A 27,337-nucleotide genomic window follows, 5' to 3' on the forward strand; every position below is an offset into this window, starting at 1 on the left:
CGTGCGCAGAAGATGTTGTCTTGGTGTCATCTTTGCATAAACGGAAGCAAACCTTAATAAAATGTCATTTACAAAACATTCTCGCAAACTTTTTTTCTTCTTCCTCTTTTCTTTTAGAAACTCTTTCCAGAACATATGTATATGTGTGTGTATATATATTTGCAAAATCTATCTTTTAAAAGTTCTATCCAAAAGCATTTTCTAAAAGTTATGTCGCTTCAATTTCTTTTACGAACTCTTTATCAAATTTCTTGAACTTCTGTTTTTTTCTAAAAAAGAAAACATTTCTCTAAACTTTCAGAAAATGCAAGAGTAAGGGTGTTGGCCACACATAAGACTGTGTGCAGCAAGGCAACATGCACAGAAGATGTTGCCTTGGAGCCATCTTTGCTTGCACAAGCAGAAGCAAACTTTATAATGCCATTTACAAAACGTTGTCCCAAACTTTTTTTTTTTCTTCGTCTTTGTCTAGAAACTCTTTCCAAAACAAATATTAGGTCAAACATATAAGAAGTTTTACTTAAAACCACTTTTTCTATTTGCAATATGCTGAATGTTCTATTAGAAATCTACTTATAATGAGAGTATAGATGATGAAACAAACAAATTTATTTTGTTACACAGTAAGATGATGAAAATTTAGTTGAGGAATTTGACGTTTCTATTCCATTCCTTCATGTAATTCTATCTCTTACATTTATCAACGTCATTTCCATTATTGGAACTGTCTAATAACCTTTCTCATAAATTTCTATATAAGTTGCAATTGTTTTATAACATTTATCATGTTAGAAAATTGTGATGTGATTAAAGAAAAATTGATTATCCCAACATTAATTTTTCTTATTACACCTCATGTAAATGTCCCAATTCGATAACCATTTGGTTTCGAATGTTCAATTCAATCGATCGTTTTTGTGGTATTAAAAAGATGATTTTAAAATAAATAAAGATATTTCATCATTGAGCCTCCCCAATAAATAGATTAATAGAAGAATTCTTTAATTGTAGATTTTGATTGACTTTTTAAATTGTTCATAAAGTTTTTTTTTTTTTTTTTTTTTTTTTTTTTGCATTTTACATTTATATTCAATTTTTAACCACGTAGAAAATCAATTCAAAACATATACTGGAATTATTTGTGTAGGTAGAGATTTGTTGGGTATTCAAATCAATAAATGGAAGAGTATTTATTTTATTTAAATAGAAAAGGCTATTGATGTAAATTGGTAACAATGTTAGGGAAAGGGAATAGTGTCTTTAGCATTCGATTTGTTTAGAGCCTTTGGACCAATGCCTAATGGTTTCATTTATAGATAGTTTTTCTTGGCAAATACCAAATGTATAGCCCTAAATGTTGGTACTCTATCGATTAAAACATTTAACTAATAGTTTTATCTATTTAAATTACAAACTTTTATTTTATATCCATCTAAATTTAATCTTAACCAGCATCGTGTGAAACTTATTATTCGAGACAATTAAATTTTTAAATTTTACAAATTCGTCGGTTGATAACTTTAGTTATAGCTACACTTGAAAATCATTCATGTACGTGAAATTCTTCAAATTTCAATTTGTTAAGATGGACTATTAAACTAAGTGCATAGACGGTTTTTAAAGAGAAATATGTTTAAAATTACATTCATTATTCATGTGAGTGCAATAGTTTAAGTGATACAACGGTAAGTTTCATACGACGTTTTCGTAAACGAAATGTAAAGGATGGTGTAAATTGATACACTAACAAAGTTTCATGGTTTAAATTTATATTATTATTAGTTTGTAATTTAAATTAATACAACTCCTAGAGTTTTGAGTTATAAACAGATATTCACCTCCTTTTTAATACAATATTCAAACCATAAACTTCTTGTTTACTAACAAACATCCAACGTTTGAATTTTGTCACTGGATTTCTTGATTTTTTTTTTTAAAACAATTATGAAAATATTAGAATAAATGTTAAAGATTTTTTAATTATTAAATGAGTTAATTAATATGTTTACTGTTTATGAGATATTTATCCATTTTATTGCTTACTTTACTTATACTTTATTTTTATTTTTTTCTAAATCGTAAAGAATGACCTCACCTTAGTAAAAAATTCAAATGTCTAAAAAATGTCTTCAAACTTAAAAAAAAGAAGAAAATTCTTAGCTTTTTTGTTTTAGATGGAATGGTTAAAAATTTTGTTTAAAAAATAACATGAACTAGAAGTTTCCTAAATACTAGTAAACTTAAAAATAAAAGGTTAAAAAAAACACTCTTATCGATCCAATTTTTACACCAAATTTATTAGTACACAAAATAAAAACTAAAAATTTAAGTTAAAACTATAGTATTAAAATCTCATCAATATGTTGATATCTCTATCAATATTTTTACATTTTTATGGGTTTTATATCAATATGAGAGGTGAATTGTTATTTTCATTACATTTAGAAAAATTTACAAATAAGATAAAAATAAAGATCGAATGACACTAATATAAATATGACATAGACATTTACTATTTGAAAGTAATAAAACATTATTTAGTCATTTTTTTTTATATTTTTTTCAGTAATATTCATAGAAAAATCAAAATTTCATCGATATTTCTATCAACGTTTACATAAAATTAAAACTTCGATGTACCCATCGACATCAATATTTTAATCCTTGGTTAAAACATAAAATTTCACATATACATTTTCAAAATGAAAATTTTCTCTTAAATATATTAAAACAATAACTAGTCAAATGAATAAAGTGTATTTGGCTATTTTAAAGATAAGTTTTTGTTTTAGAATTTTGTAAGATTTTGTATAATTTTATGTTTCAACTTAATTTTTTTGTTTATGAGAAAATTAGAGTAAAATTTGAATCGATCCAAGATTTTCATTTTCTTTTATTTTATTATGTTCAAGAGTGTTTATTAAACTTTTCAATAATTTATAGAAGTTTTTTTTTAACAAAATTTTAACCACTTCCATTTAAAACTAAGGTAAAAGTATTTTTGAATCGTTTTTTTAGTTTAAAAATATTTTTAAAACATTTGAAAATTGATGAGTTTTTTTTTTTTACATAATCTACAAAGTTGATGAATGTGTTTTTATAATTTAACCCTTTTTTTCATAAAACAATCAATGCCAAACATGTAAAAATATGAATACCAAGTTAGTAGACGAATTTGATTACAAATTTTTTTTTTCAAATAATGTATTTTTTAAAAAAGTAATATGAAAAATATGGTAGAAGGAAAAATATTGGATCAAAAATAAATATTTCTTCACCTATCCTATTTTTAACATTATTTTAAAAAAATACATTATTAAAAAGAAAAATTCTTTTTTATTACATACCCTCAACATCCCAAAAGTAGCTTTTTTTTTTTTTTTTTTGCACAATAAATGTAAGCTTAGAATATTGAGGTTCTAAGCTCATCAAAAAGAGTAGATATCACATGGAATTATGGTCTATTATTAAATTAAATGAGTAGAAAGGTTTGTATTTGCATTAAGTTGTTTGGGTGTGTTGTACCACCCCCCAACTATTTATTTACACGTGTCCTGTTCTCGGGTTCAATTCTGGTATTATTATTGGCCTCTTTTTTCCGTACATTTCTACCTATTAAATTTCAAAATCTTATATATTTATTCCTAAAATTATTGGTTTTCATTTTAATTCAGTCTCTGAATTTTGATATATTGAAATTTTGTCATTAAAATTATTTTTTTTTCTTAATTTGGTGGGTAGATTTTAAAATTTATACCCTTAATCTTGAATTTTTTTTATTTTTGTTAAATGTTCATGTTTCGTCTTTGGTATTAATATCTTTTTTTTAAAGATAATTATACTTAATTAAGTTTTCATTTTTTTATTATTATTAAAACTAAATTTAAAATTTGACTTTAAAGGTATTTAAATCAATTGTATGACGAAACATTGATAAAATTTAAAATTGTTCTGTATTTTATAAATATTTCTGTTCACGGTTATTTATTAATCTCTCTTTATATTTTCTTATCTAGTATTTAATAAGTTATTAAATGGTAATAATTGATCGTCCTTTTGGATGTCATTGTCACGATGTCTTACACAACTTTGCTTACTAAATTTGTAAATTGGTCTATGATATCTTATAATTTCACCATTATTTTTCACCGAATTAAAAGGTAGATAGGTGAGAAAATGGATTTATTTAAAGATCCTTTAAAAAGTAATTTGAAAGGTTGAAAGTGAAAATCATTATATTGGTTTAATTAAAAAAATGTTAAAATTATTCAAGAATTGAAGATTTTTTTTAAAAGAAAAAAATTGAATTGGGTAAGCGACAAAAACAAAAAGCATTACATGTGCATCGTGCCAAAAGAATTTATGGGTTTGCTTCAATCATTTTCAAAATTTAATATACACTAAAGAAGTGGGTGTCACATTTTATTTATTAAGATTCAATTGAATTTTTAACTTTGAGATTAAGTCTACTTTCTCAATATTTCTTTAAATACTTGGCATAAATTAATGGATTAAACACTAAAAAACGAACAACTATCGAATGCCCTCGACAAGGTTGACCTCCTTCAATTAAAAGAGATACAATTACATCATTCTATCACTACAAGAAGTGAGGAGACATCCGACACATAAAAACGTCGGCGAAAGTGCTAAAGACGTTGAAAAAAGAATTCCCAATACAGAAAAGGACGTCGAGACGACCGTCGGAAGAAACGCATTGGGAGACCAATTCCTGACGCGTCATCAACAAGGCGTCGGGAATAACCTTCTCCCGATGTCGTCTTTTCTGACGTCTTTGATGGTGTCGATAATAAGTAATCCCCAACGTCCCCAATTCCAACGTCATCTATGCGTCGGGAATAACTACTCCCAATCCGACATCGTCCATGCATCTTGAATAACTATCCTCGACGTGTCGTTTGCAACATATTCTCGATTTTTGTATTACGTCAGGAAATATTTTTTATATGTAATTTTTATATTTTAAATACATTATTTTTTTTCCTGAAATATTTTCCTATAATGTTTGTCAATGAGTCTCTATTTCATGAAATATTCACATTCGTTTTGGATTAAATTAAAGAAAATTCAAAATAAATTAGTAAATTACAAAATACAAACAAAAATTTAACAAAAAAAAATCAATATTCATAATACAAAGAAATTCAAAAAATGTAATAGCCTTAATAATACAAAAAATTTAATGTTCATAATACAAAAAAGTGCAAAGAAAATCGTACGTCTTCTAACGAGCCTCGTACGTCATTCTACACCGCGGGTCCTACAATGATACAAAAGTGGCTAAGTTTAGTACATATATATCCATATCATCACTATATATTGTCATTTCAAAAACTTAAGAATAATGGAAACATATATACGTACCGCAAAGCTACGGATCATGTGGTGGTCCTTGTTGTGCCCGAGTCATGTCTTCTATCAGCTTCCGCATTTGTTCCACTTCTGAAACTAATGTTTTGTGATTTCTTGTCTGCTCTTCAATCCATTGCATAGCTTGATCAAGCTTAGCCTATAATTGAAGCTCTACTATGGACTGCGGACATGACATCGTGAAACTGCTTGCACTCATCATCTTGCAGGCCTTCAGCTTGGGTCCCCAACCAAGGCCTTTTGAGTAACTCAGTTGTCTACCCAAAACCGTCTCGCATATCTCATCCCCAGAGAGTGGTTGACTACCCTTTAGGGTAGACTGAGACTGGAGTTCTAGCATTTGATTCTGCAACAAATTTAAAAACTAAGTTAGCAAGTCAAAAATATATTATCAAAGAGGACAAATAAGGGTAGAAGTGTTGCTTGGATAACTTACATGTGCACCCTCTGCGGTCTGCGACACGAACGTCTCATCTCGAACGTGTGTCTGTCGAAACAATTTCACACGATCGACTGGCTCCCCTCTTTGCTCAGTGAGCTCGTGCTGTCATTGTAGAAATGACTTTAACCAGCTGCTATGATTGTAAGCCTACTTTTGTCTAGCAGCCTTGTTCGCCCGTGAAAGACGGCGAGAGAGGGACGATGGCAGGCTCACGGCAGCAACGGCTAGGCGCTTCTCTTCTCCTCGATCGTCGGTAAAATCGTTCTCTCGTTCTTTGTCTCTCTTTTGTTTCGGTTTTTTGTTTCACAGAACTAAAACATCAATTTTATAGGGGAACTCCTGATGCAACACGAAACGTCGAGAGATCCCCTTACTCCCGACGGATTCCCTGATGTCATGAAGGATGCGTCAGGAATATCTGTCTAACACAATTAACGTTCGATAATTTTCGTCTGATAGTTTTCGATGCTTGCATGCCGTATCGGGATAAGTTATTATTCCCTACTTCTATATCACGGCATCGAAAAAAGGACATTCGCCCGGCGTGTGAAAATTGGCATCGAGACAATGGGTCTTTCCCAACGGTTGTTCTTCCAACGCCTTTTTCTGCTTCGGGATGTAGTGTATGATTAGCTTCCCAAGATTGTGTTTCATTAATCCATCCCATATGGACCCCTAAATGAACTGATCATATCAAGTAACGTCAACGACCCTTCGTGGGAGCATCCTAACTACACTTTAGAAGCAAAGGAATGAGGGGAATTGAAAGACGACTTCCAATGTGTGAAATTCATAATAAAGTAATTTGGTTATTTCATCAAAGGACTCCCGGTTAAGTGGACTAAATTCCTTCGATTGTTCTAAATACTCTAAACTACTCGATCTAGAAAAAAAAAATTGCTATTATGACTTTTGTAACAATCATATATTTTGAAAATTTAATTGAAATTACAACCTTCCATTCTAGAAGTGTGTGATTGTAACTAAATTCATATTCATCAAACATAGTTTTTACACTTTTTTAATTTAATATTACAAATATAAGACAATCATATTGTTTTTAATATAATATATATAGAGATGGCAGATAATCGAACTACTAACTTAAAGTGATGGAGTAAGTATGCTAGTTAGTTATTGCTAAAGTAAAGTCGTTTTTGCATGTTAGATGACAATTTTAACCCTACTACATGTGAAGTTGTTACTTTTATTTTCTCTTGAGAAAGAAGAAAAAGGAAGAGGCTTCTATTGTCAAGCTTTTAATGAACATATTGTCAATTATTTGCTGTTAGAAAATAAAACACATAGGTAAAAAAAAGTCAAGTTATTTCATTTATCATCTCATTCATTCACGAGCTTTCGTGTATAAAGGTCAAATTACTCATTAAATATTCCATGTGAGCTACATCATCTTTTATCTTTTCTACTATAAATTTCAGTTTCATTTACTTTATAGATGCGTATCTAAATCTACCATGGTTGATCACAAATAGAAAGTGACATTTTGCTACATTTATAAATAAGTTAAATAATTTATCGCTATTTTTTAAAAACATCTATGTGGACTATATATGTACGTAATTGCTCGTTTTGAAAAAATGTAAGTAGTAGTAGAATTTAAGAACTCATTTTCATGAAATATTATTATAAGATATATATATATATATATATATATATATATATATATATATATATCTTCCTGCCTTATTTTTTTTTTCTTATTAAACAAATAAGTTCAATAAAAATGATAACCTTTTCCCTCAACCATATAGTTGAGTTCAAATAAAAATGTAAGTTAGGTAAAGTATCTACTCTTTCACAACCCATCTTTTTTGCTTTTGCTAGAAAAGAATGAAACGTGGGGGTTTGAGGTTTCCAAGAGTGTGTAAGTATCTTCAACCCTTTATTATCAAGATATATATCAAGATAAGTTGAAAAATTAGGATTTGATAGAATAAAAAAATGATCAAGACACTGAACGATAGAAGCATCTCTTTATGTTCTCCATCGAATGTAAAAATCCTTACTAAAAAACGAATCACAGAGTTGAGGATGAACCTATCTTCAATTAAGATGACCAAATAGGTTCGTATATTGACGAAGTGTTCAAGTTGGCATCTTTGACGGAGGTTCAAGGTTTCAAACACATATTATTTGTTCCCAAAACAAAGTTGTGGATGCTCTTAGCTTGGTAGGAGATGAACGCGACTAGTGGCCCAAGGACTTCTTCTTTATTGGGATGTAACACTTGTCGATTAAGACAAATATACACAAATATACTATTGTCTATTAAACATAACATTAAATGCTCTAGGTTTTATTACATACAAAATAAAAATTTAGAGAATTATAAGAATCTATTTGATACGGATTGAAAATTCCATAATGTACTTTTAAATTTAAGAAAATTAAATTAGATGTAAATTTTAAATTTAAAAAAAAAAATGATTTTTTTTTGTTTAGGAAAGATGAAACGTGCTTTTGTTATGCTTGAATTAACGATGAGAGGTTTGATCTTTGATTGGATCATTTTCTTGAACCCCTCTCTTAATTCTACTTTTCTAACCTTGTACTCTTTTTTTTCCACGATAAATAAACCGAACTTAGACTCTTAATTTCAAAGTAAAATATGAACCTTAGTTTTTTTATTCATAATTAACAAATTAATGTCGTCCAATTACGAAGCTAAAAAAATGGTCAACAAGGTTGTGTTTGAGAATTATGTGGCACTCAATCGTTCATTATAGTAGAAGATCTAAAACATACTACTATTATTATTACCATTATCAATTGACCATAAATGATAATGACAACCGTTATGGTGAGAAGACAATGATATCATATAATATAAAGTAAACCATCTCGATTACAATCAAATTATAAACATTTACAATATACTTTAGTAAACGTAAAATAAAGAAAATAAATATTACATTTGTAATTGAAGCACATTACAATATATTCATCCACCATTATTTTTCGTTAGGAATTGAAGAACATTATAGTGCCTAATTTTGACCATATAAATAAAACGCGTGCCCGATGCCGAATATCAATAACTATATAGAGGCGGGCAGGGCTACCCTTAATGCAAAAGAGCAAATCTCGCGATTTGGGCACTCTATTTTCTGCCGAATCGTACCATGGAATTAAATGGTTTCCTCTTCTTCTTTTTCTTCTTCTTTTTCTTCTTTTTACCCTTTTTATTATTAAATATTATTTACAAATTTGTATACTTAAACCAAAAATAAATATAATAAAAGACAAAGACAAAAGAAATTTAATTGCGGGGATGGAACTATTTTGATGTCAATTTCCCATTTGCTCTTCAATCGAGGCCATTATCTTGCCTTCTTTGCCTAACTCTCTTCGCCCTCCTCCTATGCAACGATTTAATTGGTGTATTTTTCGTAGGTTTGTCAATTCAAATACATTTTCGTTTAATTTTAATCGGTTAATAATTTACTTTTTGTCAAAAATTACTGTTTAACATTTAATTTTTTTTTATTATTAAATGGCTGATAAGCTAATTAGAGGATCCATATTTTATAAATTTAAAATACATCATAAAATAATAGTAATAATTGGCATCTAATTGTGATGAATTGTTTACTTTATAGACTAAATTTTTATATATTTAAAAGTTAAATGGTTATAAAATTAAAAGTACAATGACCAAACAATCTATACAAATCAAATTTAAGAGTAAATTATTATTATTTTTTAAATTAATAAATAAAAATAATTATCAAACATACTTATATTTTTAAAATATATCGTAAAAGAGAAGAAACATCAAACAGAAAATAATAAACACAAAATGATAATGTTATCAAACAGGCTAAACATTTGAGTTTGTGTTAAATAGAGTTATCTATATTCAATAATCGTTCACATTTTCTATAATATGTAAACTTTTGGTATTTTATTATAATTGTTTTAGTATAGCCTATGCATGTTAAATTCTAGTTAATACATTAATTGTCATTGTTTTAAAAAAATAATCTACGTTATTTAATGTTCTTTTAGTTTAGTATTTACGAAGAAGGTTAGGATCAAATCGTCAACCATTTCGAAACACGATGATAAATATTTTATTTCCTCAATGGAAGATATAATTAAAACATATTTTACCAATCGACCAAGTTGACCCCATGGATTATATTCTTCTTCTCTTTAATTCTCTTTTCCATGAAAACACAGTGATTTAAAGAAAAAACACTTCTTTTCTTTTATTACTTTTCTTAAAATACGACTAATAAGAATGTATTGTTTATGTTAAAATAGATATGAGAAATAAATGTTAAATACCAAAAATGAAAAATATATACATAAAAAAAATATTTATGATTGAATGAACGTATTCATTAAGTCATAACGATTGTAAACATAGTATATAACCTAAACCTAGTGTTAATAATATTGATCATTACTCTTTTATTAACTTCGTTCGTTAGTTATAAAAACTATTTTTGAATCAGAATACTGTACGTAATCAATGTAGCTTGGCTTGATCGTGTACTACTAGCAATGTGTATGCATACCTCTAGGCTTAGGTTATACAATTTTCTTGAACAATAATGCATTGGCCCAAAGTTCATAACTGACATGAACATGACACGGGAATAACATAGTTTTGAGTAAAACTAATTTTTCATAATTAATTAGTAGATTGAACTCACTCAATACCTTTTTCCAACAACTTATACAGGACATTATCGTGTACAAACCATTTTGTTGGAATTTCTATTGTTGTTCGTCAAATTCTTTTACCTCTTTCGATGTTTTTCACTTGGAAGAACACACGCCAATAATAAAGTATAGTCTACCTCAAAAAATCTAATTATCGAGCTTTAGAGAAATGTTAGAAACTTGAACACATGACCTTCTTAAACTCGCTTGTTGTGTTACGTAATCAAAAATTACCTATAATCATTTATTTTAAATTTCAAGATTCAAAATATGTGTAGGCCATGAAACAAAAAATTTCGTTTCAAAAAAATTGCAGAACTCAAATATAAATTTCAAAAACATAATCCAATTATATGTTAAATACAAATTTGTTAAATTCAATAAATTTGAATTGTCAACTAAACACATCACGATATATTTTGTCATGGTTGTTGCAAAATAATATGAAAATTCTAAGATCAATAAAAGGAGATTGAGAACAATGCGAAATTATCACAAAATTAGGAAATGGGAGAAGAAATTCAAGATAGAAAAAAAAAAAAGATCGTTTAAAGAATAAAGCTTAATAATGGGGCGGCGATTTAGATTTGAAGATAAGTGGAGTGTTAGAGTCATTAATATGGACTGTGGAGTTTTGTTGTTGCAAAGGCAACAATACCCTAAGAATTGTCAAAAATGACAAAATATCTTCAAAATATATCAAACTATGAACCCTAATTCTTTATTGCAATTTTGTTAAAAACATGACCCATTAATTGAGTAAAATGAAACCAACAGTATTTTTTTTTAACTTCATTGTTATTATTTTGAGGTGATAGTAGTACTCCATTTATTACTCTCTCAAGAAAAGTACTATTCAACAAGTAGGGTTTAGGGTTATTTAAAGCCTTTTTTAAAAGAAAAAAACAGTATATATCTTGAACTCATAAATTAAAACGATATATTTTTTTTCAAAGTACAAAAATAATATTTATCGCTCAAGAAAAAATATCAAACATTGGATAGAAATACTATTTTAATATTTAATACAAATATTAAATTTTTTTCCCAGCCCAACTGGAGAAACAATCGCATCAACGAACCGCCATTAATAATCCTCACACCAAAGCAAAGCTTTTACAAGCTTCCATAAATTATCCAACAGAAGCTATAAGCCCCTCCTTCATGGAAAATATGTACAACGTTTCGAAAATTTTATTATAAAACGTACAATTTTCTTTGCAGTCTAATCATAATTTATCTCATTATTAACTTTTTATTATTATTGTTTGTGTGTTTGTGTTTGTATGATTGGGATGAATAAAGAAGAGTTGGAAAACATCTTTTACTCCTTGGATATTTGAGAGAGTTTAAATATATAGGGTAGACTCAACCATATGCAAAAATTGATGATATTCCACCAATATTTTTATATGGACCCAATTCTATTTTATTTTTCTTTCATAATTCAAGTTGATTTCATTGAATCTTAAATGAAGTAATCAAAAGACGAATATATATTTTTTTTTTTAAATCATGAAATGCACTCAAGTATAACTCGCTCACAATCTTAATGATATATCATCTTATATGTATTTGTGAAAAATTTTGGTCCATATTTTCTCTATCGTTTTTTTGTCTAAATTGTTGGTAATCACGTAGTCAATCTTTGACAGTAAATAAATTTAAAAAAAAAAAAAAAAAAAACAGATTTTATCACTATTGGAAGACTCGGAGAAAACAAAATAAATTGATAATTTAACTTTTAAAATTATATCAAAGTATGATAAATTTGTGTTCTTAATTAACGTTTCAAATTAAATCTAATTATTGTATTTTTTTTATTTTTTTAATATTGGGTCCTCTAGAAAGTTTAGAATGAATTCTTAAACACTAAATTTTGTGTGAAGTAAAATTAAAGTCGATAGCTGTCAACCAATTAAATACTTATTATGTATGTTATGCTGAAAATCAACTCACTTCAACCTTGTAATCTTAAACATTGCACAATTTACATGACATTGTACATGCGTATAAATTAACAAATCAATAACAAAAGCTTATTTTTTAAAAAAAAAAAAACTAAATTGATTAAAGAAAATCTAGATTAAATTATGAATTTTTAAACTTTCTATATCTGTCTTTTTTTTTTCTTAGAGTTTTAAAATTATTTTTTAGAAAATATCACTACTCTCGAATTTATGTATTGTTTTTATTTCCAAACCATACTTCCATTAAAAAAAAAAAAAAAAAAGAACTTAATTGCATCTTAGACTACATCAACATTTGCAGATTACTCTTTGGTCACTCATTTATCTACATATTTTGATATTTCATTTGTGCAACAAATGCGCATCAATGCACCAAAGTGCATTACTACCTTTTCTTTTCTTCCTAAACTACTCTCCAATATTTATTACATATTGTGAAAGAGTATAGTGTGCTCATAAACTAAAAAAATAATAAATTAATAACATTGTACTCCTAAAGTAAAAAATAATAGACTTTTTTCTAATATAAAAAAAGTGCCAAACATCCAATAGAAATACTACTTAAAGTTGAATAAAAATACTGAAGCTGAAATAACTACAACCATGAGCCGCCATTAATACTCACACCAACAAAAAAAAAAAAGCTTTTATAACCTTCTATAAATTCCCCAGCACAAAATCAAAACCCGCCGCTTCTTCAAAACACAACTTCTTCCTTCTTTTCCCCCTTCAAATTCTCCGGCCCCCGGATTTTCCCATATGGAGCATTCCGACACCCGACGTCGACTAGCCTCCTCCACCGAAACCGCCTGGTGTCGCGCCGTTCCTGGCGGCACCGGCATCGCAATCCTAGCATTGTCCTCCACCGAACCTCCAAGTCTTCAACGTCTCGAGAACGCCCTTCACAAACTCCAAAATTCTCATCCTGTTCTTAAATCCAAACTCCATTTCAACCACATTTCTTCCACTTTCTCCTTCCTTACTTCTCCCACTCCCTTCGTTCAACTTAAGATTTTCGGGATTCCAGAAACCTCCAAAATCCTCCTTAATGATCAAAATGCTCTTAAAGGTAACATTTCCATTTCCCCTTTTCAGATTCTCCTCGAACGCGAACTCAACGACAACACCGCCTGGCGGAGCCTAAACTCCTCCGGCTCCGACGCAGCGGCGGATATTTTGTTTGTTAACTTGTACGAAGTTGGGATAGGGAAATGGGTCGCTATATTTCGACTACACGTGGCGGCGTGCGACCGGACCACGGCGGTGTCGTTGCTGGAAGAGCTGCTTGTTTTGATGACCAGCGATGGACGTGGTGGCGGAGAGAAAAAAGGGGAAGTGGAGCGGGGATTAGAGGAACTTGTTCCTAGAAATTTAATGAAGAAGCCATTGTTGGCCAGAGGATTGAACATGCTTAGCCACTCTGTGAATTCATTGAGATTAACGAATCTGAAATTCAAAGATGTAAAATCTGCGAGACGATCGCAGTTGGCTAGGTTTCAGATCAACCAAACCGAAACGAACAAGATTCTCTCCGTAAGTTCTACCATTTTCTCTTTAGAGATCATCATCATCATCCTGTCCATAATGTGGACTCTATTCTGATTTTTCATTAAACGTTGTTTTCAATATTTCTATTTTTAGATTGCTTACAAAATAATCCTTTTAGGATTTTATAAAACATAAATCTTAAAAACGTTGCGTTATACCCATTGGTGACTCCTTTTTTTCTTTCGAATATTTTCATTAATCAAAATACGAAAAAGAATTTTTTTTTAATATACTTTAAAGAATTTTTATAAAAAAAGTTCAATAAAAATGTTTTTTAAGAAACATATATATATATATATATATATATATTTTAAGTCCAACCAAACAAACATTGCAGCCCTAAAAGATTTCTTACATATCAATATATATGTTAATTCTGAAAAAAATTATTCTCCTTTTATTTAGTGTGGATTAGGTTAAAGTGCTTTTAGATATAAAGTCGAGCCCACTTATATTAATGTTATATCTACTAACATTTAGTAAGAAGTAATAAAATGGACAAAGTATCTACGCATCATGACAAAATCAAGCATTTTTCTACCGACAAGATATTTATAAATTTAGTAATATATCACAATCTATCTATAATAGATTGCAATAAACCACTATTTACGAGAGCTCGTGATTTATCATACATGTACTATGATATATTTGTAGGTGGTTTTAGTAGTTTTTTTCATTTAAACTTTTGAAATTGTTGGTTCTTTTTTCTCAAATGTATTAAAAATTTAAAATAGAAAAACAAAACAAATTAGTTAAGAAACAATAGTTTGGTTCATCTAAACTACAATTATCTGTTTATCTGTTTGTTGTCCACTTCAATTATACTCATCTTCTAGCGAACTACACAACACGAAAAAATTAAAAATATATTATTTAGGAAAAATTGTTAAACGCCGCCGTTTGATTTGACGACTAATTGAACTAAAAACAATTAGGCGCAATGCAACCTAAATATTTTCCGCATTAAACCTAAAAATACTCTTTGAATAACCATTTTAATATTTTGTTTTCCCGAAACCCAAAATCACGATCAGGAGTGCAAATTGAGAGGGATAAAATTGAGTTCAGTGTTGGTTGCGGCGGGGCTGATGGCGGCTCACAGCTCCGGCAGCCACGGCTTCGACCGCCACCACCGGAAGTACGGTATCATAACGCTAGTAAACTGCCGGCGATTTCTTGAGCCTCCGCTGACCTCCCACCATTTCGGTACGTAATATTTATTATTTCCATTTCATTAAAAGGAAATGGCCAATTTAATTTCATATATTTATTTCCACTTTTATGATATTTTGGGGGTTTTAGTTACAAGGTTTAATGTCGCATTCTTTGCCTTCTTTGAAACTCTCTCTTTTGGTAGCTATGAATATTAATTACATATACGACGACTACGATTTCTGAATCGACGTTTGGAAATTAAAATGGTCTATTCAATAAGGGATTCCACTTTTTTCCTTCCCTTTTTTAATTTAGTTTAGTTTTTCAAAAAGGAAAATTAAGGCACGTTTGGTATTTATGTCTGTTTTTGAAAATAGTAAACATCGTTATTAAATAAGGCCTAATTGAAGTTATAATTGTGATGTAAAGAAAAAATTATTTTTGAACATTCAAATATTATTATAACAAAAAGACTTAAAGTACCCTTGGAAATTTCAGGATTTTATCATGCTGCCATCTTCAACTCTTACACCATAAAAGGAGGAGAAGACCTGTGGGAGCTAGCGGAGAAAGTCTCCACAACAGTGGAGGCTTCCAAGAATTCAAACAAGCACTTCACCGACATGTCGGACCTCAACTTTCTGATGTGTCGTGTCATCGAGAACCCGAGCCTGACGGCTTCGGGTGCAATGAGGACGTCGCTAATGACTATATTCGAAGACACGGTGTTCGACAATTCAGGTGGAATGCAAAAGGATATTGGCATTAACGACTATGTTGGTTGCGCCTCCATCCATGGCATTGGGCCCTCCGCTGCCATGTTCGACACCGTTAGAAATGGACGGCTAGACTGTGCGTGTATTTATCCATCTCCATTGCACTCTCGGGACCAAATGGAGGCCCTGCTTACTAACATTAAGACTCTTCTTGTTAAAGGATGAAGGATTGGTTTGGATTTTGGGGGGTGTTTTAGGAACTTCATATTTTATTTTTCTTTTTTCACTACATTATTCTTCTAAATTAAGTGATTTACGAAAAAAAGGGTTTAAATACTATTTCACTTTCGAGACGTGTTGTTGCAATTAAGTAACGTATAGATAGATTGTTTTAAATATTTTAGCCTATATTTACTAAGACTCGTTCTATTTTGACTATCAATGTAATACGTAGCTTTGAAGGATATGTACTCTTTACAAAGATGGAGAAACAGATGGTTTAAAAATTCACAATGATATTGAATCAAGTAGATGTTACTGGTCGATAATAGGTCTTGCTGGATCATAATGTTATAGTTTTCTCTGATTGTGAGTTTACACCAATTGATATTTTAAATGGATTGATGAAGCCTTTTCTGTTGGATGGCTCATCTTTTAGTCAAAGTTCAGATTGGAATGGACGATGCATACCCAGGTTTAATTTCTACAGTTTCCTTTTCGTGGTTGTCTAATTTTATTTAGATTGGTTAATTTCTATTCGTAAACATGGGATATAATTTCCTTCTTGTGTTGAAGTTTTAACAAATTTCTAATCTAATTCTCATTTGTTTTTGTTCCAAAAGAAAGAAGAAATGGAACAAGTTCAAGTTGAGTATTTTAAGAAAGTGGAAAAACCATAGCGCTTGGACATCAACCTATGAACATCTTTTGTTCTAAGAGCAATTCAAGTAGACATTACCGATGGGGCTAAAATAAACATATAACTAAGACATGATTCGATAGCTAAAAATTAAGTCTATTTTTCTTTCAAGTCTTACGATAATTTACAATTTTTAAAATATAAGAATTGAATTCTAACCAAATTAAAAAAAAAATCTAGAAAAACCGCAAATTGATATTTTAATCCAATTTTATCTACGGGTAGATCTAATTTTAGATTTCCAACCCTATTGTTAATTCTAATTTATTGGTAAATAGACAAAGAAATAATTCCATGAAAGGAAAGAACTCTCAATCCCATTCAATATTTTGCTTGAAATACCCATAAAATAAATGTCCCAAATAATAATATTAGTTATTGGAGTGATACACAATACAAAAGAAACAGTTAAAAAAATGACTATATAAAACTAGAGGATACATTCATTCCTATCCTGTGTTTTGTTTTAAATTTTATTTCAATATGTCCGGTTCATATATTTCGAATAGTTTATTTACTCCCAAAAATCTTATTGTAGATTATTTTTTTCCAAACTTTAAAAATGATTTCCTTAGCATGTTTCACTCTAGAATTTTAAAATATATTTACATTTTATATTAAAAATTATTATTATTATTATTATTATTATTATTATTATTAATAACCCGATTTTCAATAAACAATTGGACTAAAAATATATATATATAAAATAGACTAAAGATTTTAAGAAAAAGAGATACAAAATTAAGACAATTTATGTACACGTAATTACGAAAAAACATGTGACTCTTGCAACGCCAGACTAAAACCCCCTACCCGACGTCGTTTAAACATCCAAAATTCCTTTCTTCTTCTTCGAAGGGATCGGATTTCTCACGCCGGCACTTCACTCTCTGTACTCCCATCGTCACCACCTCCGAAATGTCTGATCAATCTCCTCCTCCTCCCGCCGGAGAGTCCAAATCCCGTCCCGTCGGTGGCACCGAACACAGTTGGTGTCGCGCCGTCCCCGGTGGCACTGGCACCACTGTCCTCGGCTTACTCCTCTCAAAACCTCCCGATATTCCCCATCTCCAATCCTCCCTCCACACTCTCCAAAATCTCCACCCAATCCTTCGCTCCAAAATCCACCACGATCCTTTACGACGAGATTTCTCCTTCCTCATCCCTGCATCTCCGTCGCTCCATCTCCAGATCCTCGACCTCGCCGCCACTGCACGCGCTATCGCCTCTCATCCCGATGCCGACGACCCTTCCGTCTCCGATTTTCACAAGATCCACGAGCACGAGATCAACCGCGTTATATGGTTCGATCCGACCCATCCGTCGTATTCCGACACCGACGTAATGTTCGCTACCGTCTACACAGTAAGCGAGAGCCAATGGGCGGTATTCCTCAGCCTCCACACGGCGACATGCGATCGTGCTGCGGCGGCGGCACTGTTGAGAGAATTGCTAGTGCTTGCGGCAGACGGAGGAGAAATTGAAGGCGGAAGATTTGAGATTGGGGATAATGGTGAGATTGGATTAGGGATTGAAGATCTAATCCCTAACGGTAAAGCGAATAAGTCTCTTTGGGCGCGTGGTTTCGACATGCTTGGTTACTCGTTGAATTCGTTCCGGTTAGCGAATATGGAATTCAAAGATCCGAATTCGGAGAGATTTTCTCAGATGATTAGGTTGAAGATGAACTCCGATGAAACTCAGAAACTTCTCGCTGTAAGTTCTTTCTTTCTTTCTTCTTCTTCTTTGGCTTTTCTACGCAAATTTTCCTTCATTTTCTCGGGAAAATGTTGGGAGTTCTTTATTTTTTTAATTTACATGAGTATATCAATCATGATAACAGGAGTGGGACCCACTATATATAGTAAAACCCAAACAGATTTCGATTTTTTTTAAATCTAAAAAGATATTGATTTACGATTTTATTTTTAGTATTTTCCCCATTTTCTGGTTTTTTTTTTCAAATAGAGACTAATAAGTTATAACCAATTTGCTAAATAAACGCTTTGAGTTTGTACCATTTGTTTGGACAAATAGCAAAGGATTATAATTAAACTTAACTTAGGTTATGGTTGAAATTAAATCTTTAAACTTTCTATTACGAAGATTGGATCCTAAACAATGAACATCGAATCTAAGATTTATTAAATTGTTTTTTTATGTAAGTCTGGGACTCAACTAATATACAAGTACGAAGTTCAATTTTTGGAATTGAAAGTTTGAGAGTATATTTACAATTATTATCATACTTTTGGAAATGATTTTTACTTTTTTTTCATTTACTTTTATATTTATTTTATTTATAAAGCTTGAATTTAGCCCTTCTTGTGCATTATATATTATATTAACATGTATCAATCTTAGTCTATTTTTTCGTTGTACAAAAATTATGCTAGGCCTTTATTATTGGTAGGAATTCAAATTCTTTCATGAATATATAATTTACCTTATAATACTCGATGAATTTACAGCTTTTTTAGATATAATAATTAGCAAATGTTTGAAGGGAAAAAAGATGGAAGAAAATGTTTATAATTTCTACTAAAATTTGAGAACTTTAGCGGATGAATTTAAAATTTTCATTTTAATGTTTTATTTTATCTCCTAAATTTTGGCATATTCACAAAAAATATTCTCCTAAATAATTTTTTTATTAATCACTTTGAATATTTCCGGAATGAATTGAATATTAGAGAATAATTAATAGGACAAACAATAATAATGCTCTCAAGTCTTTTTCTTATCTTCTATTATATTAAAAAAGTTACTTTTCTTTTCATTGAAATCTTATCATTTTTTAAAATTTAGTAGTAAGTTTGATATTCATTCTCTACCACAAAAATAATGTATTATTTTTTTTAAAAAAAAAAAAAAGTAATGTGGCTTTCTTTGTCCGAGGACTAGATGGTCATTTTTCTATTGAATTTTGGAAACTATAAACTTTAGGATAAATTTTTGTTTTTTAGGGAAATCACATTTTAGTCGTAATTACATCACTGAAATGTTTGCATATGTTATTTGTATTTGCTAACTTCAACTAAAAAGAATCATATTTCTTAAAAAAGGGAAATCATATTGTTTCAAGAAAATAATAACAATCATATGATGGAATCTTTCAACGCTCATTTATTGTAAATTGTCTTTTAATGTCCTTTCTTTTCAATATTTTAATTTTGACTCAAGACAGGATATTATTATTTTAAGAAAGGAATTTGCGTCTTATTATGGTGTGGTTAGGTATAGGGAGTCAGGTTTAGTAGTGTGAGATGTCCATGGAGCTACTGTCGTTTGGCTTTGTACATTTGATGTAAAGTGCAAAGTGGTGGGGACGACACGTCGCCTCGAAATAATAAAGCATTTATTTTCTATTGCAAAGTCATCCATTTTATAATATGCTCGACCTATTATTTAATAAAAAGAATTCTTTTTCTTTTTCTTTTAAATATTTGTAATGTTTTTGTTTTGTTTGCGTGTTTTTATGATCTACTTTCTTTTACCCAAAAACTAAAAGAAAAAACTTTTTCATTCTCCAATTTTAAAAGATATTTTTGTTTGATCCTTTTGTTTTTCCAAGCTAAATTATATAAAAAAAGTGTCACTTAATTTTATACTCTCTGTCAAAAACAACATTTAGGATGTGTTTGAAGTAAATAGTGGAATAGGAAGGGGAAATTGTAGTTGAAGAGTACTTGTTTTCAAAATGTTGTTGTTTTTAGATATTCTATCGAAGAAACCTTTAAATTTTTATTTGTATAAGTAGTATTTGTAAACTTAATTTTCAAAATTTAAAGAGTTAACAAACGAGTATGAGTTTTCTGATTTGATATGAATGTTTGAAGGGGTGCAAATTGAGAGGCATTAAGCTGTGTGGAGCTCTAGCAGCTGCTGGATTGATTGCTACTCGTTGTTCTAAGGACCATCTTCCTCCTTACCAGAAAGAGAAATATGCTGTTGTTACGCTCAACGATTGTCGTTCTCTCCTTGACCCTCCCCTCACAAGCCACCATCTAGGTAACATTCAGCTCCCTTCTCTTTTTTGGACTCTTGAAATATCTCGCCCTCCCGAATATCGCTCGATTTAATCTACTTCTATTCGACTTCCTCTGCATGTTGAAAAGAACGAGAAAACTTCAGTTTTCTTCAAAGAAAGGAGTCTCGCTGTGTACATGTCGCATATGTTTCTCGTGTTTGTATTTATGCTTCTTAGTGTGCCATGTGAACGCTACTGTGTCAAAAACTAGAAAAAATTTGTCCTGTAGATTAAGCTTATAATCGTCGTAGTTTTTGCCAGTTGGAAGATAGTTCAACTGGTTGAAGCAGAGGTTGGAGGTTGATCAAATCCTTATCTCTCAATTATTGAATTAAAAGTGTTGTAGGATAAAATACCATTTAGGTTCCCATATTTTGGGAGTTGTTTAATTTCATTTTCTGTATTTTCAAATGTTGTTCAAGCATCTTTAGTAAGTTATTATTTTTATTAACATTTTCACTATAAATTTTAGAATAGATTTTACTTGCTATGTTTCTCTTCCAGAAATGAAAATTATTATTCAACCAATTTCGATAAAAATTATGTTTATAAACACTGCTTCCACAGATAAGTGTTTTTCTTCGTTGTGCTATCTCTATAAAAACTAAAAACAAAATACCGAATAACTATCGAACATGACCTTAATTCTCATTTTTACAACCATAGAAGCAGTTAAATTGAATAGAAACTCATGATTGGTTTCTGTTTTTTGTTTCTGAAATACATTTCAGGATTCTATCACTCTGCCATTCTGAATACACATGACATATCAGCTGAAGATAAACTATGGGAAGTGGCAAACCGATGCTATTTTTCCTTTTCAAATGCCAAAGACAACAACAAGCATTTCTCAGACATGTCTGACTTGAACTTCCTCATGTGCAAAGCCATTGAAAATCCCAGCCTCACTCCATCGTCATCCATGAGAACGGCCCTCATCTCGGTCTTTGAAGACCCCATCATCGAAACTTCCGGTCCCGGGCACCAGAACCTCGGCCTAAATGACTACATTGGCTATGCCTCTGCACATGGTGTCGGGCCATCAATCGCCTTATTTGACACGATTCGTGATGGTCAGTTGGACTGTGCTTGTGTGTACCCGTCGCCTTTGTTTTCCAGAGATCAAATGAACCAAATTTTCGATGAGATGAAGAAAATTCTGGTGAATAGTGCCGTGGAAGTAAATGAAGGCTAAGAATTTTGGTTGATTTTGGAAATGTGTATGTGCCTCTTTTTTTTTTTTTTTTGTGTAATTTTATGATGCATATTGATGCTCTCTTGCTCCATAACTAGAAAAATAAAAAATAAATTTCAGAGGGGTAGTAATGGCTAGCCGTGAGCTCAGCCGTATATATGTTTCTGAGAACAAGAGGTCTCGAATTCAAATCTTCTCATTTATGAGATATATTGAATAAGACATTTAAAAATTATTATATAGATAAATTAAATATTCTATTGAAAAATTTATCGTAACTATTCCTATTTAAACGCATCAAATTCAAACCAATCAATTTTATTCATATATATAATAATTTAACCCAAGGTTTCAAACTCTATTTTATTTTATATTTATTTTCTACATTTCCTTATAACACACCATTTTATTTGTGAGCTAATTAGATAATATGGTGTGTTAATAATTGAAAAATATACATTCTATACAGTTGATTTCATTATTACGAAGAAACTTAATTAAATTCAATTAAATATTTATAGTTACGACATTACACATTTAGTCTATCAATATTCATATTTTTGTTTTCATTTGAAACCAATACATGTAAACTTAAATACTTAATTAAATTTATATTTAAATTTCTTTTAAAAAAATGTTAATATTGAGCTTAAATGTGAATTGGGATTCTTATTTGAAGATGTAAAAACAACAGATAAAAGAAAAAACGAAAAGAACAACCAATAAAGAGAAAGAAACGAAAAGAAGAAAAGAGAGAGAGAGAGAGAAAGAAATATAATCATCCTCATTTTCTGAAAGGATGATAACAAAACTAAACTATATAACATCTCAATGATAGGTCTTAAAACAATTCAATATTTTGGTCGATAACCTTTTTAACTCCGATAAAACTATTTGAAACCTCTATAATTATTTATTATATTTACGATTTTGTGATCTTTCTATTTCATCATTTTTTAACCCAAACTAAAAGAAAGTATGCATCATAAATACATACTATTAATAACTTCCAAACTCTAATGATATATGGGTCCAAGAATGATTAAAAAAACCAAAAGTAGAGAGATTTAGATGTATTTTAACCAAAGTGGAAATTACCAAAAGTATACACTTCTTTTTATATATTTCCACTCAAAAACTAACAAAAAAAAAAAAAAAAAAAAACCCATAAACCTTGGATCAAAGGAACTCATGAACAAGTTCTCCAAAGTGGAAGCTACCATGATTAGCTTCAATAGTGTTCAAAATCTCTTGGAAAGCAAAAACACTACAAGAAACCACAAGACCACTTTTCTGATTAAATCCAAACTCCTTGTAGGTTTTATCCAACACCATCCTAAAAAGTGGGTGACAAAGAAACCTAGTTGGTACCACAAATCTCCTGCATTCTTCTCCCACATACAAAGCCACACACCCCCTCGGTGTTGGACATCGTCCCCCGCCCGCCTCCATCTCCGACGCTAGTAGAGAATCATCCGGTCGTCGCTCCCCACTCGCTTTGGCTAGTTTCTTCAAAGATGGCACCCTATTCTTCAACATTTTTTTTTTCTTGAGAAGGTGTAAAAGAGAAAGGTGTTTCTGTTTTCATCTTTATTCGCAAATTGTGGGGGAAATTTATATAATGGAAAGTAAGAAGAGAAGGGAGAACATAAAGCTTTCACTTTTTTTCATTGACTTTTTGTTTAGCAAGTTGACAAGATACATATGATAATGTTGTGTGTGTATGTTTTTCCATTATTTCCCCCCCACCTTTTTTAATGTATATTTAGCTAAACATTTTGATTAACTATCTAAAGCTATTGACTTTTTCAAAAATGGTTAAATGCAAATTAGAATTATTAGAGTTTTAAACACTTTAAAGAAAAGAGACAAAAAGATGAATATCTAACCTCTTGGTGGGTACTTTTTGAACCTTATATTAATTAATTTCAGTCACCTTTTATTATATACATACTCTTATTCATCAAACTAATTATAGGTTATGTTAGTATACACTATTGACTATATTCATAAAAGGAAACAATATATGTAATACATATAGTTAATCAGCGGATATTTAAAAGGTATAATATGAAAATTTATTTTGAACAAATATTATCTACAAACAATTGTAAATTGAATCAAAATCTATCTACTCTCAATAATAATCGTATATATTAGACCATGTTAGTTAAAATTCTCTTCCATAGGTTCAACAATACAAGCCCCATAATTCATTTTTCTTGTAATTAGTAATTCCGTCATAAGTCTAGTATACTACTCTTTAGTAATTTCTAATGTATTTATGAACTCGAGCCACATGTCGAGTTACAATTGGATATATATATATGTGTAAACACAAATTTTTGTTGCTGAGATCATATAATTTATCATAAGCTATATGTTGCTATATAAGTCTATATATTTTAACCATCGCCATCTTGCATTCATGGTTAATTGAGAGTGTAATAAATATTTGAGTGAGTTGACTACAATGGCCTCCTGCTCTACCAAAAGAGCAAGGGGGGCTCTCTCTAGTCTAAGTACGTATGTGGCCTAAATGTTCCAACTTGAAAATTAAATGTATGTTAGTTTGTCTTAATTTTAAAATTGTCTCGATTTAACCCTCCTTTAGTATATAAGATTAATCGTTTTAAATATTAATATTTTAATTCTTTTCACATATTTTAGCGATAAAAGAGATATGTGATTTCAACGCACTATCCATCAACGGGTTTAAACATTATTATCTTTACTTATTTCCACGTTTATAAACATTCAAAAGTTATATTATTATCTTTACTAGACATTGAAATATAGTATTAACATTACTAAGATCGTCTTAATTTGAGCAAGATCGTCTTAATTTGAGCTTAGTTCAATTGGATTAAAATATATATTTCGATATAGAAAAATTATTGTAAATGTTAAAAAGAAAAATATTAAAGTAGAATTATAATATTATCTCAATTAGAGTTTAATTTTTGAAAAATTATTTTAAATAATAAAACTACTCAAAATATTTACAAATTTAACTATATATATGTGTGTGTTAGGATAGAAACAAATAATAGTTTATCACGTTTTATTATAGATAGATGGTAATGTTTTACTATTTATAAATATTATAATTTCTTTTATATATAAAGAAAATCATCTTTAATAATTTTTTATAAATTTATTTGTAAGTTTTGTTGTGGAAATTAAATATACTCCGATCCAAATATTCAAGAATAAAAAAATTGACTAAAAGCTCTGATCTTATAAAACTATCTTTGAAGGTTAATTAGTATGGATTGGTTCATTTAAACCTGAACATAATTAAATACGCCTTAGATATTTATGCATAACTAAATATACACACTCTCAATTAAGAACTGTCAAATGTACAATCTCCTACTTTTCCTAAATAAAATTCTTTGAAACAAAATATATATATATATATATATATATATATATATATATATATATATATATATATATATATATATATATATATATATATATATATATATATATATATTTCAATAATAATATCCATGATTTAAGTACACGGTCAAAATTAAATTACATAAAATATCTATAAAACGTAATAAAATTTCATATTCGATCTTATCAGTAATATATTTTGCTATTTTTGACGAAGTTGATATATTTCTCAAATTGAACAACTTTAAAAATATATGAAAGAAATAAATTCAAAGCTCCCGCAATATTATTTAGGATAAAAGAAAAAAAGAAAAAGAAAATCAGCCAATGAATGCATGGCTTATGCTTTATTGATAAATAATTCAAAACAATATCAGTTTAGTGGACAGCATGGGCCTTGATGTTCTTTTCATTTTGACATTCAAGTTATTTTTTTTATAACTTTTATGTATGCATATGCTTCGTAATATTCCAATTTTGCAAATTTTATCACATTTGGTCATTACTCCATTTATTTATTTATGTTGCTTATAAATTAACCTACTTCATTGATATTCTTTAAAAAAAATCAATTTATCAATCTTGTTCAAATCCTCCTACTTAGATCTTTTTTGTACTAAAAAAAAAGATCCAATATCTAATTCAAGTTAAAAGATTTGATCGTTTCACTACCTCTTTATACGGAAGAAAAACGTGTTTTATATTACAAAAGATTAAAAAAAAAACAATTTTTTAAAAGGTGCCTCCTTTTTTAGTTTTACTTTATCGAAGGAATGAAAATATTCAAACCTATAATTTTATAGTGAAAATATAACGCATCAACCTAGATACAAGTTGTCTTATAAAAAACGCTCTTAATACCATGAATTTCAACTTCAACCTTACATGGAGTTTATTTGTTTCCTTGCCATGATGTTTTTGATGATACCTTCATGGTTTAATGATGGAAACTACATGAGAGAGAGCAGACTTTTAAGGTAATTGTCCCTTTTGAAGTATTGACCCATTAATATTTGACCTAAGATTAAGGCCCACCCTACCCTTTATTAAGCCCTAAACTTTTGTCATCTTCTTCTTGGAGTTGATCCCATTGTCAACCATTCCTTTGAATCTCTCCTCTTTTTTTTCTGAATGAACATTCATTGTTTATTCCCCAAAAGTCCTTCAAAAGGTGAAAATAGAATCATCCACTTCCACTTCAACCCCCTTTTTCTATCACTTGTCTAGTGGTTGTGTTTGAAATTCACTTTTCAACGTACGTTTTTTCCCTCGTGTTTTAATAATACTCTACAACTTATTGAATTTTCTTGGAGTGCTAACTAAACTACACATATCTTTATGCATTTTATTTAAAAAATTGTCTAATTAAAAAAGTGTCATGTAACAAAAGAATTTGATTTTTTTTTTCTTTTAAGAAAATTGAATTGCTACCGTTTTGTTATGTAAGAGAATGAGGAATCAACGAGTTTGTGCAACCATTATCTATTTGCTTTTGACTATAAAGTTGGGTTTTCTTACTCGTTGATTTTGGCCTTTTTTTTCCTATCAAGTTGGGGATATAAAAATCCACAAATAACTTGGAGACTTAATACTAGTGGGATACATTTGAACTTTTATATGTTTTCACTTTCTACTATCTTTTGCAATCTCAATTTGATGGTATGTACCATCTCTATCACTAGATGCTTATTACTGCTGGATAGATATCCTTAGATGCTTATTTCTGAGTTGACAAAAATAAATAGAACATTATTTAAATAGTTTGTTATTGGAAAAAAACCTTTTGGACTTTTTGCCTCTTTTTCTTAAGTTATAAAGTGTGACATTAACTATAAATTATCCATTCTAAATGATTTATTTAAAGT

At 29.7% G+C, this 27,337-nt stretch overlaps 2 protein-coding genes across 2 annotated transcripts; both read left to right on the forward strand.

Moving 5' to 3' along the window:
* Positions 1-13,104: 13,104 nt before the first annotated feature.
* LOC103486624 (uncharacterized) lies at positions 13,105-16,460 on the forward strand. The gene is made up of 3 exons (XM_008444634.3): positions 13,105-14,028; positions 15,081-15,252; positions 15,700-16,460. Exons 1-3 carry the CDS (start codon positions 13,255-13,257, stop codon positions 16,140-16,142), a joined length of 1,389 nt encoding a protein of 462 aa, XP_008442856.2. The 5' UTR covers positions 13,105-13,254; the 3' UTR covers positions 16,143-16,460.
* Positions 16,461-17,511: 1,051 nt separating this feature from the next.
* On the forward strand, positions 17,512-22,332 carry LOC103486623 (uncharacterized). The gene is made up of 3 exons (XM_008444633.3): positions 17,512-18,555; positions 20,679-20,850; positions 21,601-22,332. Exons 1-3 carry the CDS (start codon positions 17,758-17,760, stop codon positions 22,062-22,064), a joined length of 1,434 nt encoding a protein of 477 aa, XP_008442855.2. The 5' UTR covers positions 17,512-17,757; the 3' UTR covers positions 22,065-22,332.
* The last annotated feature ends 5,005 nt before the right edge of the window (positions 22,333-27,337 follow it).

This window comes from Cucumis melo, chromosome 4, assembly GCF_025177605.1.
Source record: "Cucumis melo cultivar AY chromosome 4, USDA_Cmelo_AY_1.0, whole genome shotgun sequence".
NCBI lineage: Eukaryota > Viridiplantae > Streptophyta > Magnoliopsida > Cucurbitales > Cucurbitaceae > Cucumis > Cucumis melo.